We start from the raw sequence: 17,540 nt of genomic DNA on the forward strand, positions 1-17,540 counted from the left end.
AGATAGATAACCAACAAGGACCTACTGTATAACACAGGGAACTCTGCTCAATATTCTGTGGTAACCTATACGAGAAAAGAATCTGAAAAAGAATGAACATATTGGGAATTCCCGGGTGGTCCAGTGGTTAGGACTCAGCACTTCACTGCTGAGGGCCCAGGTTCGATCCCTGGTGAGGGAACTGAGATCCCACAGGCTGCATGGTGTGGCCAAAAAAAAAAAGAATGGATATGTGTATATGTCTAACTGAACTACTTTGCTCTACACCAGAAACTAACACAACATTGTAAATCAACTATACTCCAATAAAATTTTAAAAATAAATAAATAAAAGGCTCCTCTGGAGACAATTCTAATACAAGAGAGCTAGTTTGGAGCAGATTTTTGGCAATAGGTATGCTTTCCTTTTTCCTCCATTGCATTTTTTTAAATTCAGGGACTCTTGAACTCTGTCCTCTCCATTATATAGATGAAAACAGAGGCCCAGTGAGGGGAGTGATTTGTCATGGGTTCCTGGTGAGTTAACCCTGGACCTGGACCTTGCTTTTGGGTTTTTGTATTCCCACATCTGTGTTCTTTTTTCACCAGACCACCCCATTTCTCTGGTTCGGACAGTGAAGTGCTATAGGCAGGATGTTTTTCTAAGATGATGCACATTTCACCTGATTGAAACTGCTTGCCGTAAGCCACTCCCAGTTCTCAAAAGTCACCCTTTGTACCTTGATCATGTCACCTGATTTCATTTTTGCCTGCTGAATGTTTGCTTAGGGACATCAAAACGCTTCCAAGTTCTTCCATGGGTTTGCTGTCTCCATGTCCTACGTTCTCCTGAAGCCAGCCTGGCAGAAGCCCTATTGGTGGCCCTTCTGATCATGCTTTTTATTTCTTCTCAGACTCTGATGCAACTTCAGACTGAAGATGATGGGAGCCAGTTGGAAAGACCCATGGACATCCCCAAAGAGCTCTTGATGATGGTTGATTACCTGTACCGAAATGCCATCCAGCAGGTAGGTGGATGAAGCAGGCACACCTGGCAGAGGCCATGCTGCCCTAAGAAAAACCATCAGCCCTGAGAACTTCGGGCATAAAAAGCTTTTCCCCTGCAGAACCTGTGGAAAGCTGTTCTTACCCCGGGGAGTAAAGGTCAGTAGGTTCACGTTCCACACCCCTGTGAGGCCCCGCTATTACATACAGCACTTGATTCCTCCCAGGGGAGGCAGCCTCACATAGCAGGGCCTTCCCAGCACAGCATGTTCCCTCCCTGGTCCTCTGGGGTCCCCCAGGTGGAAAGCCCTCTGGAGCCTTCTCAGGATGTCCGGCTGCTCTCCTTTGTGGAAACTCTTGCCAGCTTCTAGGAATGGGAGGGGTGGCTAACTTGTTGACAAGCCAGACAGGCAGGGGACCAGTGGAACTCCTGGGGCCATGACTCAGGAAGCCTGATTTCTAGAGCTTTCTGAGCTCAGATTGGTCAGTTTCACTGACTCACTTATCTGGGTCCCAGGGAGATAAATAGAAACTCTGATCTACCACAGCTCTGCCACTTCGGAGCAACATACATTCTTAGGATACTCTCTCTCCACTTTTCCCCTCAGATTTATTGAGCATTACAATGTCCCAAACACTGTTCTAAGTGTTTTACAGCACTACCTCATTTAGTTCTCACAGTAGTACTCAGATGAGGAAACAGATTCCCAGAAATGTTAAGTAACTTGATCAGGGTCCCAAAGCTAACAGATGGGCAGAATTGGGATTTGAACCCAGAGAGTCTATAGAAGTCACATTCTTTTTTTTTTTTTTTTTTTTTCATTTATTTACTTATTTATTTATTTTTGGCTGCGTTGGGTCTTTGTTGCTGAGCTTGGGCTTTCTCTAGTTGCGGCGAGCGGGGGCTACTCTGTGTTGCGGTGTGCGGGCTTCTCATGATGGTGGCTTCTCTTGTTGTGAAGCACGGGCTCTAGGTGCATAGACTTCAGTAGTTGTGGTGCGCAGGCTTCAGTAGTTGTGGCTTGTGGGCTCTAGAGCGCAGGCTCAGTAGTTGTGGTGCACAGGCTTAGTTGCTCCGCCGCGTGTGGGATCTTCCCGGACCAGGGCTCTAACCCGTATCCCCTGCATTGGCAGGCGGATTCTTAACCACTGCATGCCACCTGGGGAAGCCCAAAGTCACATTCTTAAGAACTATGCTAGTCTACCTTCTCTACAGAGCTCCTTTCAGGTGTAACTTTTGAGCAATACATATAATATTGTTATTGTTCACGGTTATAGGACATTAAGTTATTTTATAAAACAAATATAAGGGATGCTAGGACTCATAGAAATACTTTATTGCCATAATCTCGTTTTCTCAAAGCACTGAGGTGCCTTGTTAACTTTCTCCATCTTATAAATGATATATTTTCTTCAGTTTTTTCTCTTTCTGGTCAATACCTCTGTAACACTGCAGGAAACGTAGCTACTTTAAAGTTTTCCCTTCGGTTGGATCACCAGAGATCAAACCCACACCCCCTGCAGTGGAAACACGGCGTCCTAACCACTGGACCGCCAGGGAGTTCTCTTCTAATAGATGTATTGTGCTGAAGACCTATTGTGGGAGCGTGGCTGGGAAGGCCTGCAAGATGAATTAGCCACATCAGCCTACATCACATTGTCTAGTGGGGTGATTCAAAGGCCTCACCATGCTGCCCCCTTTTGTACCCTGCTGGTGATTATATTTCTAGGTCAGGAAATCATTGCTGCTTTTCTGAAAATAGAATTATTTTGTGACTTTCTTCCCTTTTTCAGGAAGATCTGTTTCAGCAGCCAGGCCTGAGGTTGGAATTTGAGCATATCAGGGACTGTTTGGATACTGGAATGATTGATACCCTCTGTATCCTTCAGACATTCATGCGCGCACGCGTGTATGTGTGTGTGAATATGAGAAAGAGAGGTGAGCAAAAGGAAAGGATGATATTTTAAGGCTCAAAATCAGATATTGTGTCCTCAGCTGTTATGTTTTTCTTACTTAAAGTTTGTATAGAGAAGACTTTACAGCTTTAAGCAACCAATATATAGCAGGAATTCAGGAGGGCCCGGCGAAGCTGACAGGCAGCTTGGCCCCTTCAAGATGTCAGCCTGGCATCCTAGCTCCAAGCAGAGAGCCTGGCTGGGCAGGCAGCACTCTGGCACATGCTGGCTCCTGGGGCTTTTCCTAACCATGACCATGGCAGCAGCATCCCCTATTCCTTAACGATGGGCCCAAAGCTGCTAGCAATCACTCCATAGCCGAAGCCCTGCTGCTTTTCCTGGAGAGCCTGCCAGAGCCCGTCATCTGTTACAGCATCTACCACAGCTGCTTGGAGTGTTCTGGCAACCTCACAGCAAGTAAACAGGTGAGGGGAAGCGTGGAGCATCACCGCGTTCATGTTGCAGCCCCGGGTCTCATTGCGCCTGAGGGAACAAAGTGGGCACCATCCCCCAAATTCAGTGTCTTAGAAACTCGACTCCAAGTCTTTCTGTCCCAAACCCGCTCTTCCCTTCATGTCCCTTTTCCTTTTAATGGCATCACCTTAATTCCAGTGACTCAACCCAGAAACCTGAGTCATTTCTGACTCCCCCTCTCCTCACCTCCCACACGCTCAGTCCCCTTGCTCTGTCACTTGTCTTCCGTACTAGTTCCACTTTCCTTGGTTCAGGACCCTGCATTCATGCTTTCCCTCTGCTGATTTGTTTTGCGTACTCCCATTAGATTTGGGGTTCTAAAGCTCTTGTCATGTTGCTGTTGGTCAGAAACGCTATCCATTGCCAATTAAGGATTTTCTTAAACAAATGTTCGGGACTTTTTATGATCTAGTCTAGTCATTCACATATGTAACCTGCCATAGAAGAATAATCTAAAAAACATGCTAACAATACACGATCCAGAGCCTTACCCCCCACCTCCACTAAATCAAAAAATCAAAATCTCTCTCTTCTTTTTTTTTTTTTTTGGCTGCACCACTTGGTATGCAAGATCTTAGTTCCCTGACCAGGGTTTGAACCCGTGCCCCCTGCAGTGGAAGCATGGAGTCTTAACCACTGGACTGCCAGGGAGGTCCCTCAAAATCTCTTTTGGGATATATTTTGTACAGGCTTCCCAACCGATTCTGAAATGCAGATAGCCAGAGTACTCATTGAATTCTAGCCTGATCAGCCCTTCCAAGCTCAGGGCCTGTTCAAACAGTAGTGCTCCTGCCAAAATTGACTTCTCATGATGTGTTCTTTCTTCTTATCTCACTGTTTTCCTTACCTCGCCTTTTCTACACTTTCTTTTGCCCTAAATGCCCTAGTCCTTACCTCTGCAAGTGCAATCTTCTCTTATATTCAAGACGCAACTAAAATGTTTTCGGTTCTCTTAAGTCTTTTGAGAACGTGCAGTTAGAAGTTTGACCTCTAAATTCATGTAAGGCTTGATCTATGCTTCTGTTTTGGCACCTGTGGCAGGTGATCAAGGTTTTCAGTGTACAGTCTTACTACTCATGTACCCGGATCATGTACTCAGTTCCTGGAGTATAGCAGGCACTTGGGAAACGATTGAATGAACAAAAAGACAAATCCCAGTTCTCCCTCTTTCAGGTCATTGCTACCCTTCCCGCATGCCACAGAAATGTCTTCATCTACTTGATGGCGTTTTTGCAAGAACTGCTGAAAAATTCAGCAAAAAATCATTTGGATGGTAATATTCTAGGTAAGCCACCAAGTGTGTGTGGAAAGCATCTCTGCAGACTGACTCATTAATAAGAGAAATGTGGTTGAGGAATGTCCCAAGTCCACTGCAGTAGAACTAAAATCTCAAGCTCTGGGCAAAGTTTACTCTCAAATAGTTATTTTAAAGCAGAAAATACTGCTTTGGGGCACCCCTCCCCACTCCTAAGAACACAAGAATAAGTAGTACTTCTTATGCTGAATCATATGTTTTCTGGGTTTTTCATACAGCTAGCATATTTGGTAGCTTACTGCTTCGAAACCCAGCTGGTCACCAAAAGCTTGAAGTGGCAGAGAAGAAGAAGGCTCAAGAATTTATTCACCAGTTCCTCTGCAACTCACCCTGAGCCTGTCCATCTCCTCTCCTATTCTGCCTGAGGCAGCCAATTACCAGCCCCACCTGTTTCAACTCCAAAGCTGCCCTAAGAGCACGTGAGCCCACTGGGATGCCAGAGTGGCAGCTGCCTGTTTCCTGAGCCCAGACTGCCCTCCCCACCATGACTGTCACACTCGGTGCTGCTGCGAGTTGTGAAGACATGAGGGGAAATCCACCACAATAAAACTGACATTCAACGTTCAAATTTAGTTATTTAACAGATAGATCTTTTTTTTTTTTTTAATGTTTAAACGACTGTACTTCTTGTGCTCACTCAACCTGCCTCCAGGGCATATAGTGCCTCCCCTGCAGCTTGGGCCGGGCTCCCCGTGATCAGATATTTGAACAAACTTTGGAGTCCTGAAGGATGGATGAGTTGGACGGCAAGAATGCAAATGGAAGCTGCTGGATAAAGAGCCCACAGCCACCCCAGATGCTTCCAGTTCTCTGAGGACATGTATGTACACATATTGCAAACCCTACCCCACTTCCCACTCAGATATGGCTCAACAACTCTGGAGCTGGCCACTCAGCCTCCGAGGGCAATGTAGTGGCTTGAAAATGAAAATATTGAAGAAATTGGTGTTCTGGTGAAACAAGTGGAATTTTCTGGGCCAACAAATCCTCCAAACTGTATATAATGCATCCCCTCTCTTATATGTGTAATATATTTTAATGATAAATGTATTTTTAACAGTGGTTGGTTGCTTTTATTTTTTAAGAAATGGCAGCTCTCAGCAGCTGGACATTTGTGGCTTAAGCACTGGGGCAGGGTGGTCCCTGGTGGTCCAGTGGTTAAGAATCCGCCTTCCAACGCAGGGAATGCGGGTTCAATCCCTAGTCGAGGAACTAAAGTCCCACATGCCGCAACTAGAGAGAAGCCCGCGCACCGCAACGAAGAGCCTGCTCGTCACAACAAGGATCCCATGCGCCGCAGCTAAGGCCCGACGCAGCCAAATAAATAAATAAATAAAATAAAATAAAATAAAATAAAAAAGCACTGGGGCAGCTGGTCAGGGGCCGGAGAGATATTTGCCTGGCAGTCTGGTGATAACAGCCACTATTTACCTTTTTCAAGCAAGAGATAGTACAGGCATGGCCCCAACCCCTTGACCCCTGATCTAGTTTCTGAGGGTTGTCCCACTTTTAATATTCTAGAGAAGTAGCTTATGGGGAAAATGGCAGCGGCTGCTAAGAGGTTCTGACAGCTAGATATTTACAGGTCAGGAGCAGAGTAAAGGCACATGCAAAATCGCTTCTTGGATCACCACTACTCCTTGGCAGTGTAAGTGATTTAGGTACCGGCCGGTACGCTGACAATGTGAACGGTTAAAGAAAGAATGGCCAGTAGGTGGCGTTGCCTGGCCCGGGCACGAGTTCCATGGAAGCCGACAGTCCTGTGCAGGGGAAAAAGCCGGGAGAGACGGCCTGGGCAGGGGTGTGAGGAGGAAGGGAGTTGGGCGTTTTAAGCGAGGCTGTGAAGGGGGGAAGAGGTGGTGGCGTCCTCTGGCCAGGCTTGGAATACTCCCCATTTCTGCCTTTTGTGTCCAGTCTTCCTTTCTGGGACCCTCCTGCCCATATTAACTTTGTTAGGTGAGAAGGGGAAGCTGGGGCCACAAGGAGAAACCCGGAATGTCACAGCCTTCCAGGCTTCCCCCTTGCGGTCCGGGTACGAATTCGGCGGCTAACTGGGGTCCTTCCCGCTGCGGTTGTGGCTGCTAAGGTGAGGGGAGCGCAAGCCGGGCTGGGGCTAATTTGGATTAGTGGCCGGGGGTCTGATCACTCTTCCTTGCATCTGGTGCCTCTTGAGCCGAGCCCCGACTCCCTGCAGGCAACCCCCGCCCCCCCCAGGTGGAGGACTTGGCGGGCGCTGCCCAGTGCGGGACGAACTCGTGGCCCCGCGAGGTCTCCGTGGTGCCCACCCCGCCCCCCCTTCCGCTCGCCAATTGGAGGCTCGAGCTCAGCCCCCACACCGACTAAACCAACCAGAAGCGTCAGGGAGAGGCGGAGCCACTATCTCCTCCTTCCTCCGGAAAGCGGAAGCGGAAGTGACGTTCGGGGAAGGTGGGGGCAATCATGGTGCCGCTGGGGAGGGGAGAAGCTGCTGCCGCCGCCGCCGTTGCCGGGAGCCGCGGAGGTAAAAGGCGATACCAGACGCGGCCTGGGCTGGGGACTTCCCGGGGGGCGCGGGACTTAGGCTCCCTCCTGAAGCATTTTCCAGTAGGGACCCTAGACCGGTCACCATAGGGACCCCACCCCTCCTCCGTTTCCATGGGGATGGGTATCCAGCCCCCCTCCCCTGTTTCCATGGAGATCCGGACCCTGCCCCTCTTCGCCCGGCTTGGAGCCCCCCAGCCTGACTTCGGGTTTTTCCGTGTAGCCCTGGACTGGGGACTGTCCCAGACAGGTTCCTTTTCCCAGCCTCCTCTCAAGGGTGCTCTGTTTGTATTTCTCGTTTGCCACCCTCAAACCTCCTGGTCTTGTTTGTTCCGGACAGTTGGTCTCCGCGTTGCCGCCTGTGGTGCTGGGGCAGCCCAATGGGGCCCCCGGTGCTCTTATCTCTCCTCTCAGATGCAGCGAAATGTGCATCTACCGGGTTGCGTAAGCCAGAGCAAGGGGTCGGGCCGGTTCCTCCCGGCTCAGATCCCTTGGCCTGTCTCTGGTAACTACCACTCTGTCTAACCGCCCTACCGAGTAAGGGTTCACTTTCTAATCCGGAGCAGAAGAGAAAGATAAAGTGCAAAGCCAGACTGAAAACTAAAAGTGATTATTTTTAAATTCTCTGTTATGTGTGCCAAACCCGCGTTTGTAGAACCTGTGTGTTTACAGGTAGAAGAAGAATCACTATTCCAGAACAGGAAAACTTCAAATTTGGTATTTTTCCCAAGAGAGTTTATCTTTCCAAGAGAGTATATCCGCAGGCCTTTCATTCATTTAACTGACATATCCTGAACTCCTCGTGTCAGTGTACTGTGCTAGAGGCAGTAGAAACAAAAATAAGACTCATCATTTCCTCATTGCAGAGAGCACACTATAAAGCATAGCTTCTAGTGGACACCAGATTGTTTTAAGAGATAAATAGATAAAGTGATCTTCGTTACATATACCTGATAAGAGATTAGCCCCACTACCCAGAAGCTGAAACATCTGTTCTCGGAAGGAGGGAACAGATTCACACTTGATTTCTCTACTGTTGTCAGACATTGTGCTTTAACACACATTATGTCTTTTACTCTGCATAACAATTTCCTGAGAACAGGAATTACCAGTTCCACCTTACGTATGAGAAAAGTGAGGCACAGAAAGCTACCCAAGTAGTATGTAGTAAAGCCGGGATTTGTGGGTAGGTGACCCTGCCTCCAAAGCCCTACTCCTTCCAGCATAGACTTACTGCCTCACGGTCTGAGTTGGGGGATATTTAGGTGGAGTTCCCTTGCTTTAAGATTTATAGCAACTCAGCTTTGAAACAGTTTGCCCCTATTTCCCCTTAAGTGTTTTGACCAGCCTTCACAGTGTGTGGCAGTAAGGCACATTTGGAAGGTCTTATAAGCTGCTGCTTATTACTTCCATTTTTTATTTTCATTTTTATTAAAAATCTTTTTGGCTGCGCTAAGCGGCTTTCGGCATCTTAGTTCCCTGACCAGGGATTGAACCTGGGCCCTCAACAGTGAAAGCGTGGAGTCCTAACCACTGGACCACCAGGGAATTCCCATTACTTCAATTTATTTAAAAAGATATTGTTTTTCCTTCAAAATGACTTGATGGTTTTAAACTTAAAAAAAAAAAGTCCCAAGGAAGATGTTTTTCATTTACTTTGTCCTGCTCTTGAAAGAAGAGGATAAAAGAGCCCTGTGATTGCTGAGGAGGTCCCTGGGTCTTATGGTATGGCTCTGACTCTGGCTTTGTTCTGTTGCAGACAGGTCACTACCTTTCCATTTCTCACAATTGGGCTGAGCACAACTGAACCATGGGGGAACACAGTCCAGACGACAGCATCAGCTACTTTGAGGTAGAGGAAGATGAGCTGACCCCCGATGACAAGATGCTCAGGTTTGTGGATAAGAACGGACTGGTGCCTTCCTCATCTGGAACTGTTTATGATAGGACAACTGTTCTTATCGAGCAGGATCCTGGCACTTTGGAAGATGACGATGACGATGGACAGTGTGGAGAACACTTGCCTTTTCTAGTAGGGGGTGAAGAGGGTTTTCATCTAATAGATCATGAAGCAATGTCCCAGGGTTATGTGCAACACATTATCTCACCAGATCAGATTCATTTAACAATAAACCCTGGTTCCACGCCCATGCCAAGAAATATCGAAGGTGCAACCCTCACACTGCAGTCGGAATGTCCAGAAACGAAACGTAAAGAAGTAAGTAAAGCAGTGGGTGAGGGCCCAGTTTGGCTTTGGGGAAGTCCTTACACAACTCTTATCAGCAGTTTCAGCCAGGGAGTATAGGAGCCCCTGGAATTAGGACCTACAATGGCTTTCCTTGCTGTATATGCTTCATGTTTTTTGTTGTGACTGCTTTCTGGAACTTTTGGTGTGTATGGCTGCATTGAAATCTGGGAAAACTAAATTGCAAATATCTTCCCCAGATCATAAATAAAATAGACATTTCACTGAGGTAAATCCGTGTCTCTGATGTGGAAATAACTGGATTTGGCTTATCTCTGAGTTGTGTAAAAATGACTTGTTTTGGAGAGATAAATATTTGCTGGACTCTACTTTATTAGTGAAAGTTTAATGGATAATAAAGGCTAGCTTTCTTTTTTTTTTAATTGATTAATTTATTTTTATTTTTGGCTGAGTTGGGCCTTTGTTGCTGCGTGTGGGCTGCGCGCCTGCTTTCTCTAGTTGTGGCGAGCGGGGGCTACTCTTCGTTGTGGTGCACGGGCTTCTCATTGCGGTGGCTTCTCTTGTTGTGGAGCACGGGCTCTAGGCACACAGGCTTCAGTAGTTGTGGCACGTGGGCTCAGTAGTTGTGGTTTGCGGGCTCTAGAGCGCAGGCTCAGTAGTTGTGGCTCACGGGCTTAGTTGCTCCGTGGCATGTGGGATCTTCCCGGACCAGGGCTCGAACGTGTCCCCTGCATTGGCAGGCAGATTCTTAACCACTGCGCCACCAGGGAAGCCCAAGGCTAGCTTTCTTTTGTAAGAAGCTCGATCAGGAGGCAGTAAATGAGAGCAGGTTATCTAAAAGATGTTTTCGTCTCATATTTAGCTAATGTGCGGAAGGTAACACATATTACAATGCTTCGAAAACTGTAAAGCATTGTACAAATTGTACTAGGGGTGATAATTAGCAGAGTAAAAGATGTGGTTTAAAGGTAGTGATATACATTATCCGGGAACTAATTGCAGGTCAACTAGGAAAAGAAACGATCCCTGGTAGTTGCAATGCCAGGGACTAAATGTAAGATGTTACCAAACAGCCATTGGGTAAATTGTTTAGCAGGATATTTTTCTCTTTTGCTGTAATTCAGGTCTTGAAACTGGAGAATCTTTTTTTTCGTGGCATTTGGTTTTCCTTTGCTAGCCTTAGAACCTCAGAGCTGGAAGGAACCCTAGTGAGACCATCTTGTCTTACCTCCCACCTCATGTAGGGATCTCTCTGCAGCATCTCTGACACCAATTCCTCTGGTCTCTGCTTGAACACTTACAGAATGACGAGAGCACAGTGTTTCACAGTTCAGCCTAATACAAAGTTTGTTGGCCAGATCTGATTGTTAGAAAGCTTTTGCTCGTATGGAGCCAAAATCTGCCTTCCTGCAGCTGCTGCCCGCTGGTCCCAGTGCTTCCTTTCTTCTTTTTTTTAAAAATTTATTTATTTTATTTTTGACTGTGTTGGGTCTTCGTTGTTGTGCACAGGCTTTCTCTAGTTGTGGTGAGCGGGGGTTATTCTTCGTTGTGGCGCGTGGGCTTCTCATTGCAGTGGCTTCTCTTTTTGCAGAGCACGGGCTCTAGGTGCGTGGGCTTCAGTAGTTGTGGCACGCAGGCTCAGCAGTTGTGCCTCACAGGCTCCAGAGCGCAGGCTCAGCAGTTGTGGCGTGCGGGCTTAGTTGCTCCATGGCATGTGGGATCTTCCCGGACCAGGGCTCGAACCCGTGTCCCCTGCATTAGCAGGCAGATTCTTAACAACCGTGCCACCAGGGAAGCCCCCCGTGCTTCCTTTCTGAGCAGCAAGCTAAATCTTCTTCCGACCCGACAACCCCTCAGGTAATTGAAGATCATGGGTTTCTCTACATCTTTTCCTGTGCAGGCTCGACATCTCCATTTACTTAAATGTTCCTCTTACAACATTTTCCTCTAGTTTCTCATCAGCCTCGTCACCTTTGATTGCACAAGTTCCGGTTTTCCAAAGTCCTTAAAATTTGTAATTGAGCACAGTCTCACAAGTGTGAGTCAACTGGTACTGAATACTGTGCGACTCTTTATCTCTTCATCTGGACGCTGTACTACAATTGTGATATGGTCTGTATTTTATTAGCAACAACATCCTACTGTTAGCTGGCACTTGGAAATCTCTAGAATGGTGTTTCTTAGCTGGGGGTAGTTTTGTCCCCTAGGAGACACATTTGGCAATATCTGAAGACGTTTGTCGGTTGTCGCACTGGGGAAGTGCTACTGGAATCTAGTGGGTAGAGCCCAAAGGTCTGTAAACATCTACAGTGCACGGGACCGCTCCCTACAACACATAAATAATTGTCTGGCCCCAAATGTCAGTTAGCTGTATTCCAATAAAATTTTACTTACGAAACAGGCAGTGGGCTACCCTGACTACCCTTAGTCTAGAACATAGGGAGTTGTAGCAGAGAAGGATGGAAGTACAGCAGAGATTCAGACATGGAAGGCAGTGATAGCATGCAGAGGGATCTCGGCTGTATCCTGGAAATGCACTGAAGGTGTCTGAGCCAAGAAGTGTCGTGGTTGGAGTGGTATTCTGGAAAGGTTGCTCTGGTAGCCGTGGCAGCTTGATTGCCTGCTTAGGAGATAGTTGCAGTTTAGGTTTGGGGTTTCCTTTGAGTCTGATGAAAGATGGTGTGGAAAGAATCCAGGGCTTTTGTTGAAGTATAAGAGAACTTGGTATATTATTGGAGTTTGAAGAATGAGCCATGAATTGAGTCTGACTCAAAGGATTCATCCGTTTTTCCAAGTGTGTTGAGTTTCTTCTGTCTCTTAGCACAGGGGCCACATGGGTGACTGATGGAGCTTCAGATCTCAGTAGTGAGTTAAGTAGTTCGAGTCCACTGTGATAGGTACTTTGAGGCTCATTCAGAGTGCTCTGTGCATGCTGAGGAGAAAGCGGCTGACTCTGCTGTCCCCCTTGCCCTCCATGAATGTTGATTCCATAACAGGAATCAAGAAGACAGGAAGAGGAGAATGTTTGGTGGGGAAATTGATGAGATGGTTGGAGTATAATGAATGTATAGTCCTTGGAGAAAAGCAAAGTGAACAAGTTGAGAAGAAGCCCATTGGAAATGTGGACCTGAAGTTGAGGAAGTGGCTGGGGAATAGAATTGCGGATCCATGAAGGAGCAGTAGTTCAAACTGTGGGCAAATAACCCAAGGGAGAAGTAAGAATTGTTCTGAGAATTTAAGGGTTGGAAACAGAAAGAGGAACCAGAGTTCCCTTGGTCCCAGGGATGGGTGGAACGCAGTGCTGTGGAAGCTGAGGGAAGAGAGGTTTAAGAAGTGACCCTGCAGAGGGATTGAGGGGCCGAAGAGGAGCCATTAGTTCTTCTGCTTGTGCAATTGATCACCTCATGGGAAGACTTGCGCTAGAGGGCTGGAGGCTGAAGGCAGATGTCAAGCTATGGATAAGTGAGTGGGCGGTGAGGAAACAGGAGGCAGGAAGCATCAGCTTTTTCTTTTCTTTTTCTAATAGGGTAGTTGGAGGAAGAAGAGTGATGAGGCGGTAGTAAGTCAAGGGGACTGGATCATTTTTTTAGCAGAGGAAATTTGAACATGGCTTAGGGCCTAAACTTTGGGCCATCCTCAGTTAATGATTACTATGTGAGAGTGTTTCAAGAGCAGATGTTTGGGAAACATAAAGTTAAATCAAGACAGAGATTTGCTTATTAGTATGGGATTTCTCAAGAGCTTTTGATAATAACTAAGAAGGAAGGACATGCAGAATTCTCCAAATATTTTGAACTTGGGAAACCATGTTTCAGGCCTTATTTCCACAGTCAGTGTTTTGTGGAACACATTTTGGGAAATGCTGATCTAGGCAGAAAAGGAGGAGAGGGTAGAGAAGGAATGATTATGCAGTCAGTGATATGAGCTGTCACTTTTCCCACTTCGTCCTATTGCAAGCCTGGTTTACCACTCATGTCTTCTGATCCTTGATAATCATGTAATAGGACAAGGTCAAGGGCACTGTAAGCAACTTGTTCAGTCTACCGTGGATTTAGCTCACTCTACTTCCCTCTCATCACATTTTCCCATTCTATCCATGAGACCTACACGGAAGGTTCTAGAAACTATTTTTGAAATCATTAGTTACAGGGTTGGTTGGGGATTGAGGGAGAAGCAGCAGTGGCTTTCAGCCTTTGAAAATTTTGCTAAATGACCAGGCATTCAGGAGACTCGCCTTCCTGAAGCACAATCTTAACCGTAGCTTTTGTTTTAACAGAGGTGTAGCTTTTGTTTTAAGAGGTGTTATTTTATTTTATTTTTTGGCATTTAAATCCATTTAATTGCCCTGAAGAGGCCAGTGTTTATGACTATTTGATAACACTCTTCATGATTTCTTTACATTCCCCTACCCCCACCTTTAAAAAAAACCAAAAAACAAAAACTTGGTCTTTTCTCCATCTCTACACCCAGGTGTTACTCTTGAGAAATCAGATCATTTGATAACTAGTTAGTCTTCTTGGCTTCCAAAGCAGCTTATTTTCAGAGCCAGATTTTTGCTTGATTTTCCTGTTTACCCTTGATTATTCCATTGTTTCCTATAGTGTGTGGTTGGCTTACCTATTACTTCATTTTTTTCCCTCGTGCTTGTCTTGTGCAAAAATAAACCAACCAGAACCTTGCTACAGGTGCTGTCTTCTTCCACAGGGCCGCTGGTCATTCCCATTCAAATTGCACATGTCTTATTCTCGAACTTGCTACTTTACTACTGTCTGCCTGTTGATTTGGTAGCTTTGAAAACTCTCAGATCAAAACATTGTCATTTTGGGCTTCCCTGGTGGCGCAGTGGTTGAGAGTCCGCCTGCCGATGCAGGGGACACAGGTTCGTGCCCCGGTCCGGGAAGATCCCACATGCCGCGGAGCGGCTGGGCCCGTGAGCCATGGCTGCTGAGCCTGCGCGTCCAGAGCCTGTGCTCCGCAACAGGAGAGGCCACAACAGTGAGAGGCCCGTGTACCGCAAAAAAAAAACCCAAAACATTGTCATTTTGCTGAGGATCAGCATTCTTTTTTAAAAAAATTAATTTATTTATGGCTGCGTTGCGTCTTCGTTGCTGTGCGTGGGCTTTCTCTAGTTGCGGCGAGCAGGGGCTACTCTTCATTGCAGTACGCGGGCTTCTCATTGCGGTAGCTTCTTGTACAGCACAGGCTCTAGGCGTGTGGGCTTCAGTAGTTGTGGCACTCGGGCTTCAGTAGTTGTGGCTTGTGGTCTTAGTTGCTCCGTGGCATGTGGGATCTTCCCGGACCAGGACTCGAACCCATGTCCTCTGCCTTGGCAGGAGGATTCTTAACCACTGTGCCACCAGGAAAGTCCAGGATCGGCATTCTTAAGCCTTGCTCTTTTAAAACCTTTCTACGGAGCTGTATTTCCTTTAGTCAGTTCACGCAGTCGATGGTTTCCCAAACTTTCTTGCATCTGTGCCCTTCCTGAGACCTTTCCAGGACTGTTGGGTTATCTGTTCATCTACCTCTGTCTGAACCACATCGGTGAACATAACGTTCCCGCCCCCCCCCCCACCAACTGATCTTGCACTTTTCTGCTGCATGGTTGGCCAAGACGCATGAAGAAGCCCAGGAATCACATACCAAATATGCTCTTCATGATGCCTCAGAGTATTCCAGTGCATTGACTGGGAGAGAATAGCTTTTTCTACCAAGAAGCACAGTTACAGTGATGCTTTATGAATTAGGCTGCTTGCTACGTTGGTCAGTGACATTCCAAGGGGTCTGTTTTTTTTAGTGTGACAAATTTTAAGTATAAAAATAAGGGGGGAAATTTGACTCCAGTGTTTCAGAGCCTTTTTGCAACATGCCCTTCACCTTGGGAGACCCAGTTCCAATCTCATTCCTCATTATCAATCCCACAGGCAGTGGAAGGATCCACTCAGACAAACCAGGTTGTTGCTGACTGTGCAAAGGGGACCCACCCACTTTTAGTCTTTGCACACAGTGATTACATTCCTTTACAGGTTCCCTTCTAAATACCCACGGAATTGCCCTTCAGAACTAGGACAGAGACTGTTTCTGCTTGAAGTGCTAGTGTTAAGGATTCATTCATTCTTTCCACAAGCTTTTGCTTATTGAGTATCTACATTTGTCAAATACCAGGAAGAACAAAGAAATAATCCCTGCCCTGAGGGACTCTAGGGGAGTCTAGAAGGGAGACCGCTAGAGGCTGTATGTGCGAGGTTTGGTAGGAAACCAGGGCTGGAAGCATTTTCTGTTTACCAGCAGACGAAGCCATTTGAGCGCTGTCCCCTGCATGCCTGCATGTGTGTCACATACCTCTGTGCAGCATTCAGCATTTCCATCACTGAGGCCCACTGGGTTGGAAAAGGGACAAGGGTGGTTTTATGTTCATACTAGTTTTCCAGCATAATGCTGCAGGAATAACAGTTCTCGGATTTACATTGTACATAGGCTGTACCTGTTGAGTATTGCTAAAATTTTGCTGTGGTAGGACGTTGGAGAAAGAATCCGAATGTTAATGTTTTTCTCTTATTCAAATCAAGCTTATTCTTAAAACTGTTTCTTCTGTGATGTGCGCAGGGATAATTTAGACCTAGGTTCCGTCTTTGTTCTGGTATATACTGTGTGGCCTTGGGTAAGCTGCTCTGTTTCCTCTTTTGTAAAATTGAAATGAAAATATCCTGTTGCGTTTCATGACGGTGAAATGAGATTTATTCATTTATAAATATATAACGGGGTAAATAAAACATTTAGCATAGTGTCTGGTGCATGGTGGTTGTTTGGTGAATGTTTATTTACTTTCTCTTCCTCGTAGGCCCACATAGTTCTTGAAGGAGGTATGGAAGGAGGTATTCTGTTAAAGAAAAGGTTAAAATTGTCTTTGTTAGGAACCCTTTGGGAAGCATTTTCTCCTAAAACAGGGTTATAAATTGTGTTTGGGTTCCCTGGAACCCAGTGACCCCTAATTTGCTGAACTGTCATATTAATACAGCTATGGAATGTGACCCACCATTTAGAACCGTGTTTTACAAGGGGAACATGTTGGTAGTCCCGCTGGAGGGGTTCTAGGTGCAGCCCTTGCCACAGGTAACCGTCCATGCTCATGCTCTGCTCCCTTGGACTTCTTGGCCTTCCGTAGCAGCAGGCCCCCGAAAGTTACTTCCATGGTGGGCAGTTGGGGCATGAAGCAAAGCTGGGGGCTCTTTTTAAATATTATTCTTAATTTTTTACAATTGAGATAAAATTGACATATAACATTATGTAACATAATGATTCAGTAATTGTATATATTGCCAAATGATCACCACTGTAAGTCTAGTTATCATCCATCCCCACGCATAATCTTTTTTTTGTTTTTTTTTGCGGTACGCGGGCCCCTCACTGTTGTGGCCTCTCCCGTTGCGGAGCACAGGCTCCAGACGCGCAGGCTCAGCGGCCATGGCTCACGGGCCCAGCCGCTCCGCGGCATGTGGGATCTTCCCGGACTTGGGCACGAACCCGTGTCCCCTGCGTCGGCAGGCGGACTCCCAACCACTGCACCACCAGGGAAGCCCTTCTTTTTCTTGTGATGAGAACTTTTAAGGTCTAGTCTCTCAGCAACTTTCAAATATACAATACAGTATTATTAACTATAGTTACCATGCTGTACATTACATTCCCATGACTGACTGACTTCATAAGCTGAGGACTCTTACAGCTAAAGAATGAGGATTCCTGTTATGCTGGCAGTGACAGTGGCAAGAGGGTTAGATGGTTAGCATCCTGTTGAGTGCCTGCTGTGTACTAGGCACTGTGTTAGGGACTCTGATCGTTTTGTATTTTCATAACAATCTTATAAACTAGGTACTGTTAGCTCTCATTTTACAGATGAGAAAACAGAGGCTTAGAAACATACAACTGGCAAGTGGTAGGGTTGAGATTTGAACTGAGGACTTTGTGCTTTCCTATCATACACACCACCTTTGTGAAGACAAGAGAGGAGAATCAGGCACTGAAACCCATTAGCTATGAAAAGGGCTGAGAAATGAGGGGCAACAGGATGGCATTAGTTCTGTAAGGGTA

The 17,540-nt window shown here is 46.4% G+C and overlaps 2 protein-coding genes across 2 annotated transcripts in view; both read left to right on the forward strand.

Annotated features, from left to right (window-relative positions):
* The window catches only part of INPP5B (inositol polyphosphate-5-phosphatase B), a gene marked incomplete at its 5' end in the record, with an annotated part of 47,673 nt that extends 41,456 nt beyond the window's left edge, over nucleotides 1–6,217 (forward strand). The window contains 5 exon segments of the mRNA XM_082833294.1: nucleotides 894–1,007; nucleotides 2,779–2,863; nucleotides 3,238–3,365; nucleotides 4,588–4,699; nucleotides 4,948–6,217. Coding sequence (XP_082689420.1) covers nucleotides 894–1,007; nucleotides 2,779–2,863; nucleotides 3,238–3,365; nucleotides 4,588–4,699; nucleotides 4,948–5,063 — 555 coding nt within the window. The 3' untranslated portion in view covers nucleotides 5,064–6,217.
* Nucleotides 6,218–7,152: 935 nt separating this feature from the next.
* MTF1 (metal regulatory transcription factor 1) overlaps nucleotides 7,153–17,540 on the forward strand; it is a 38,090-nt gene continuing 27,702 nt past the window's right edge. The window contains exons 1-2 of the mRNA XM_082833304.1: nucleotides 7,153–7,229; nucleotides 9,009–9,467. Of these exons, the coding sequence (XP_082689430.1) occupies nucleotides 9,060–9,467 (408 nt within the window). The 5' untranslated portion in view covers nucleotides 7,153–7,229; nucleotides 9,009–9,059. The remainder of the gene's footprint in view (nucleotides 7,230–9,008; nucleotides 9,468–17,540) is intronic.

Source organism: Leucopleurus acutus (assembly GCF_964270905.1).
Source record: "Leucopleurus acutus genome assembly, chromosome: 2".
NCBI classification, from domain to species: Eukaryota; Metazoa; Chordata; class Mammalia; order Artiodactyla; family Delphinidae; genus Leucopleurus; species Leucopleurus acutus.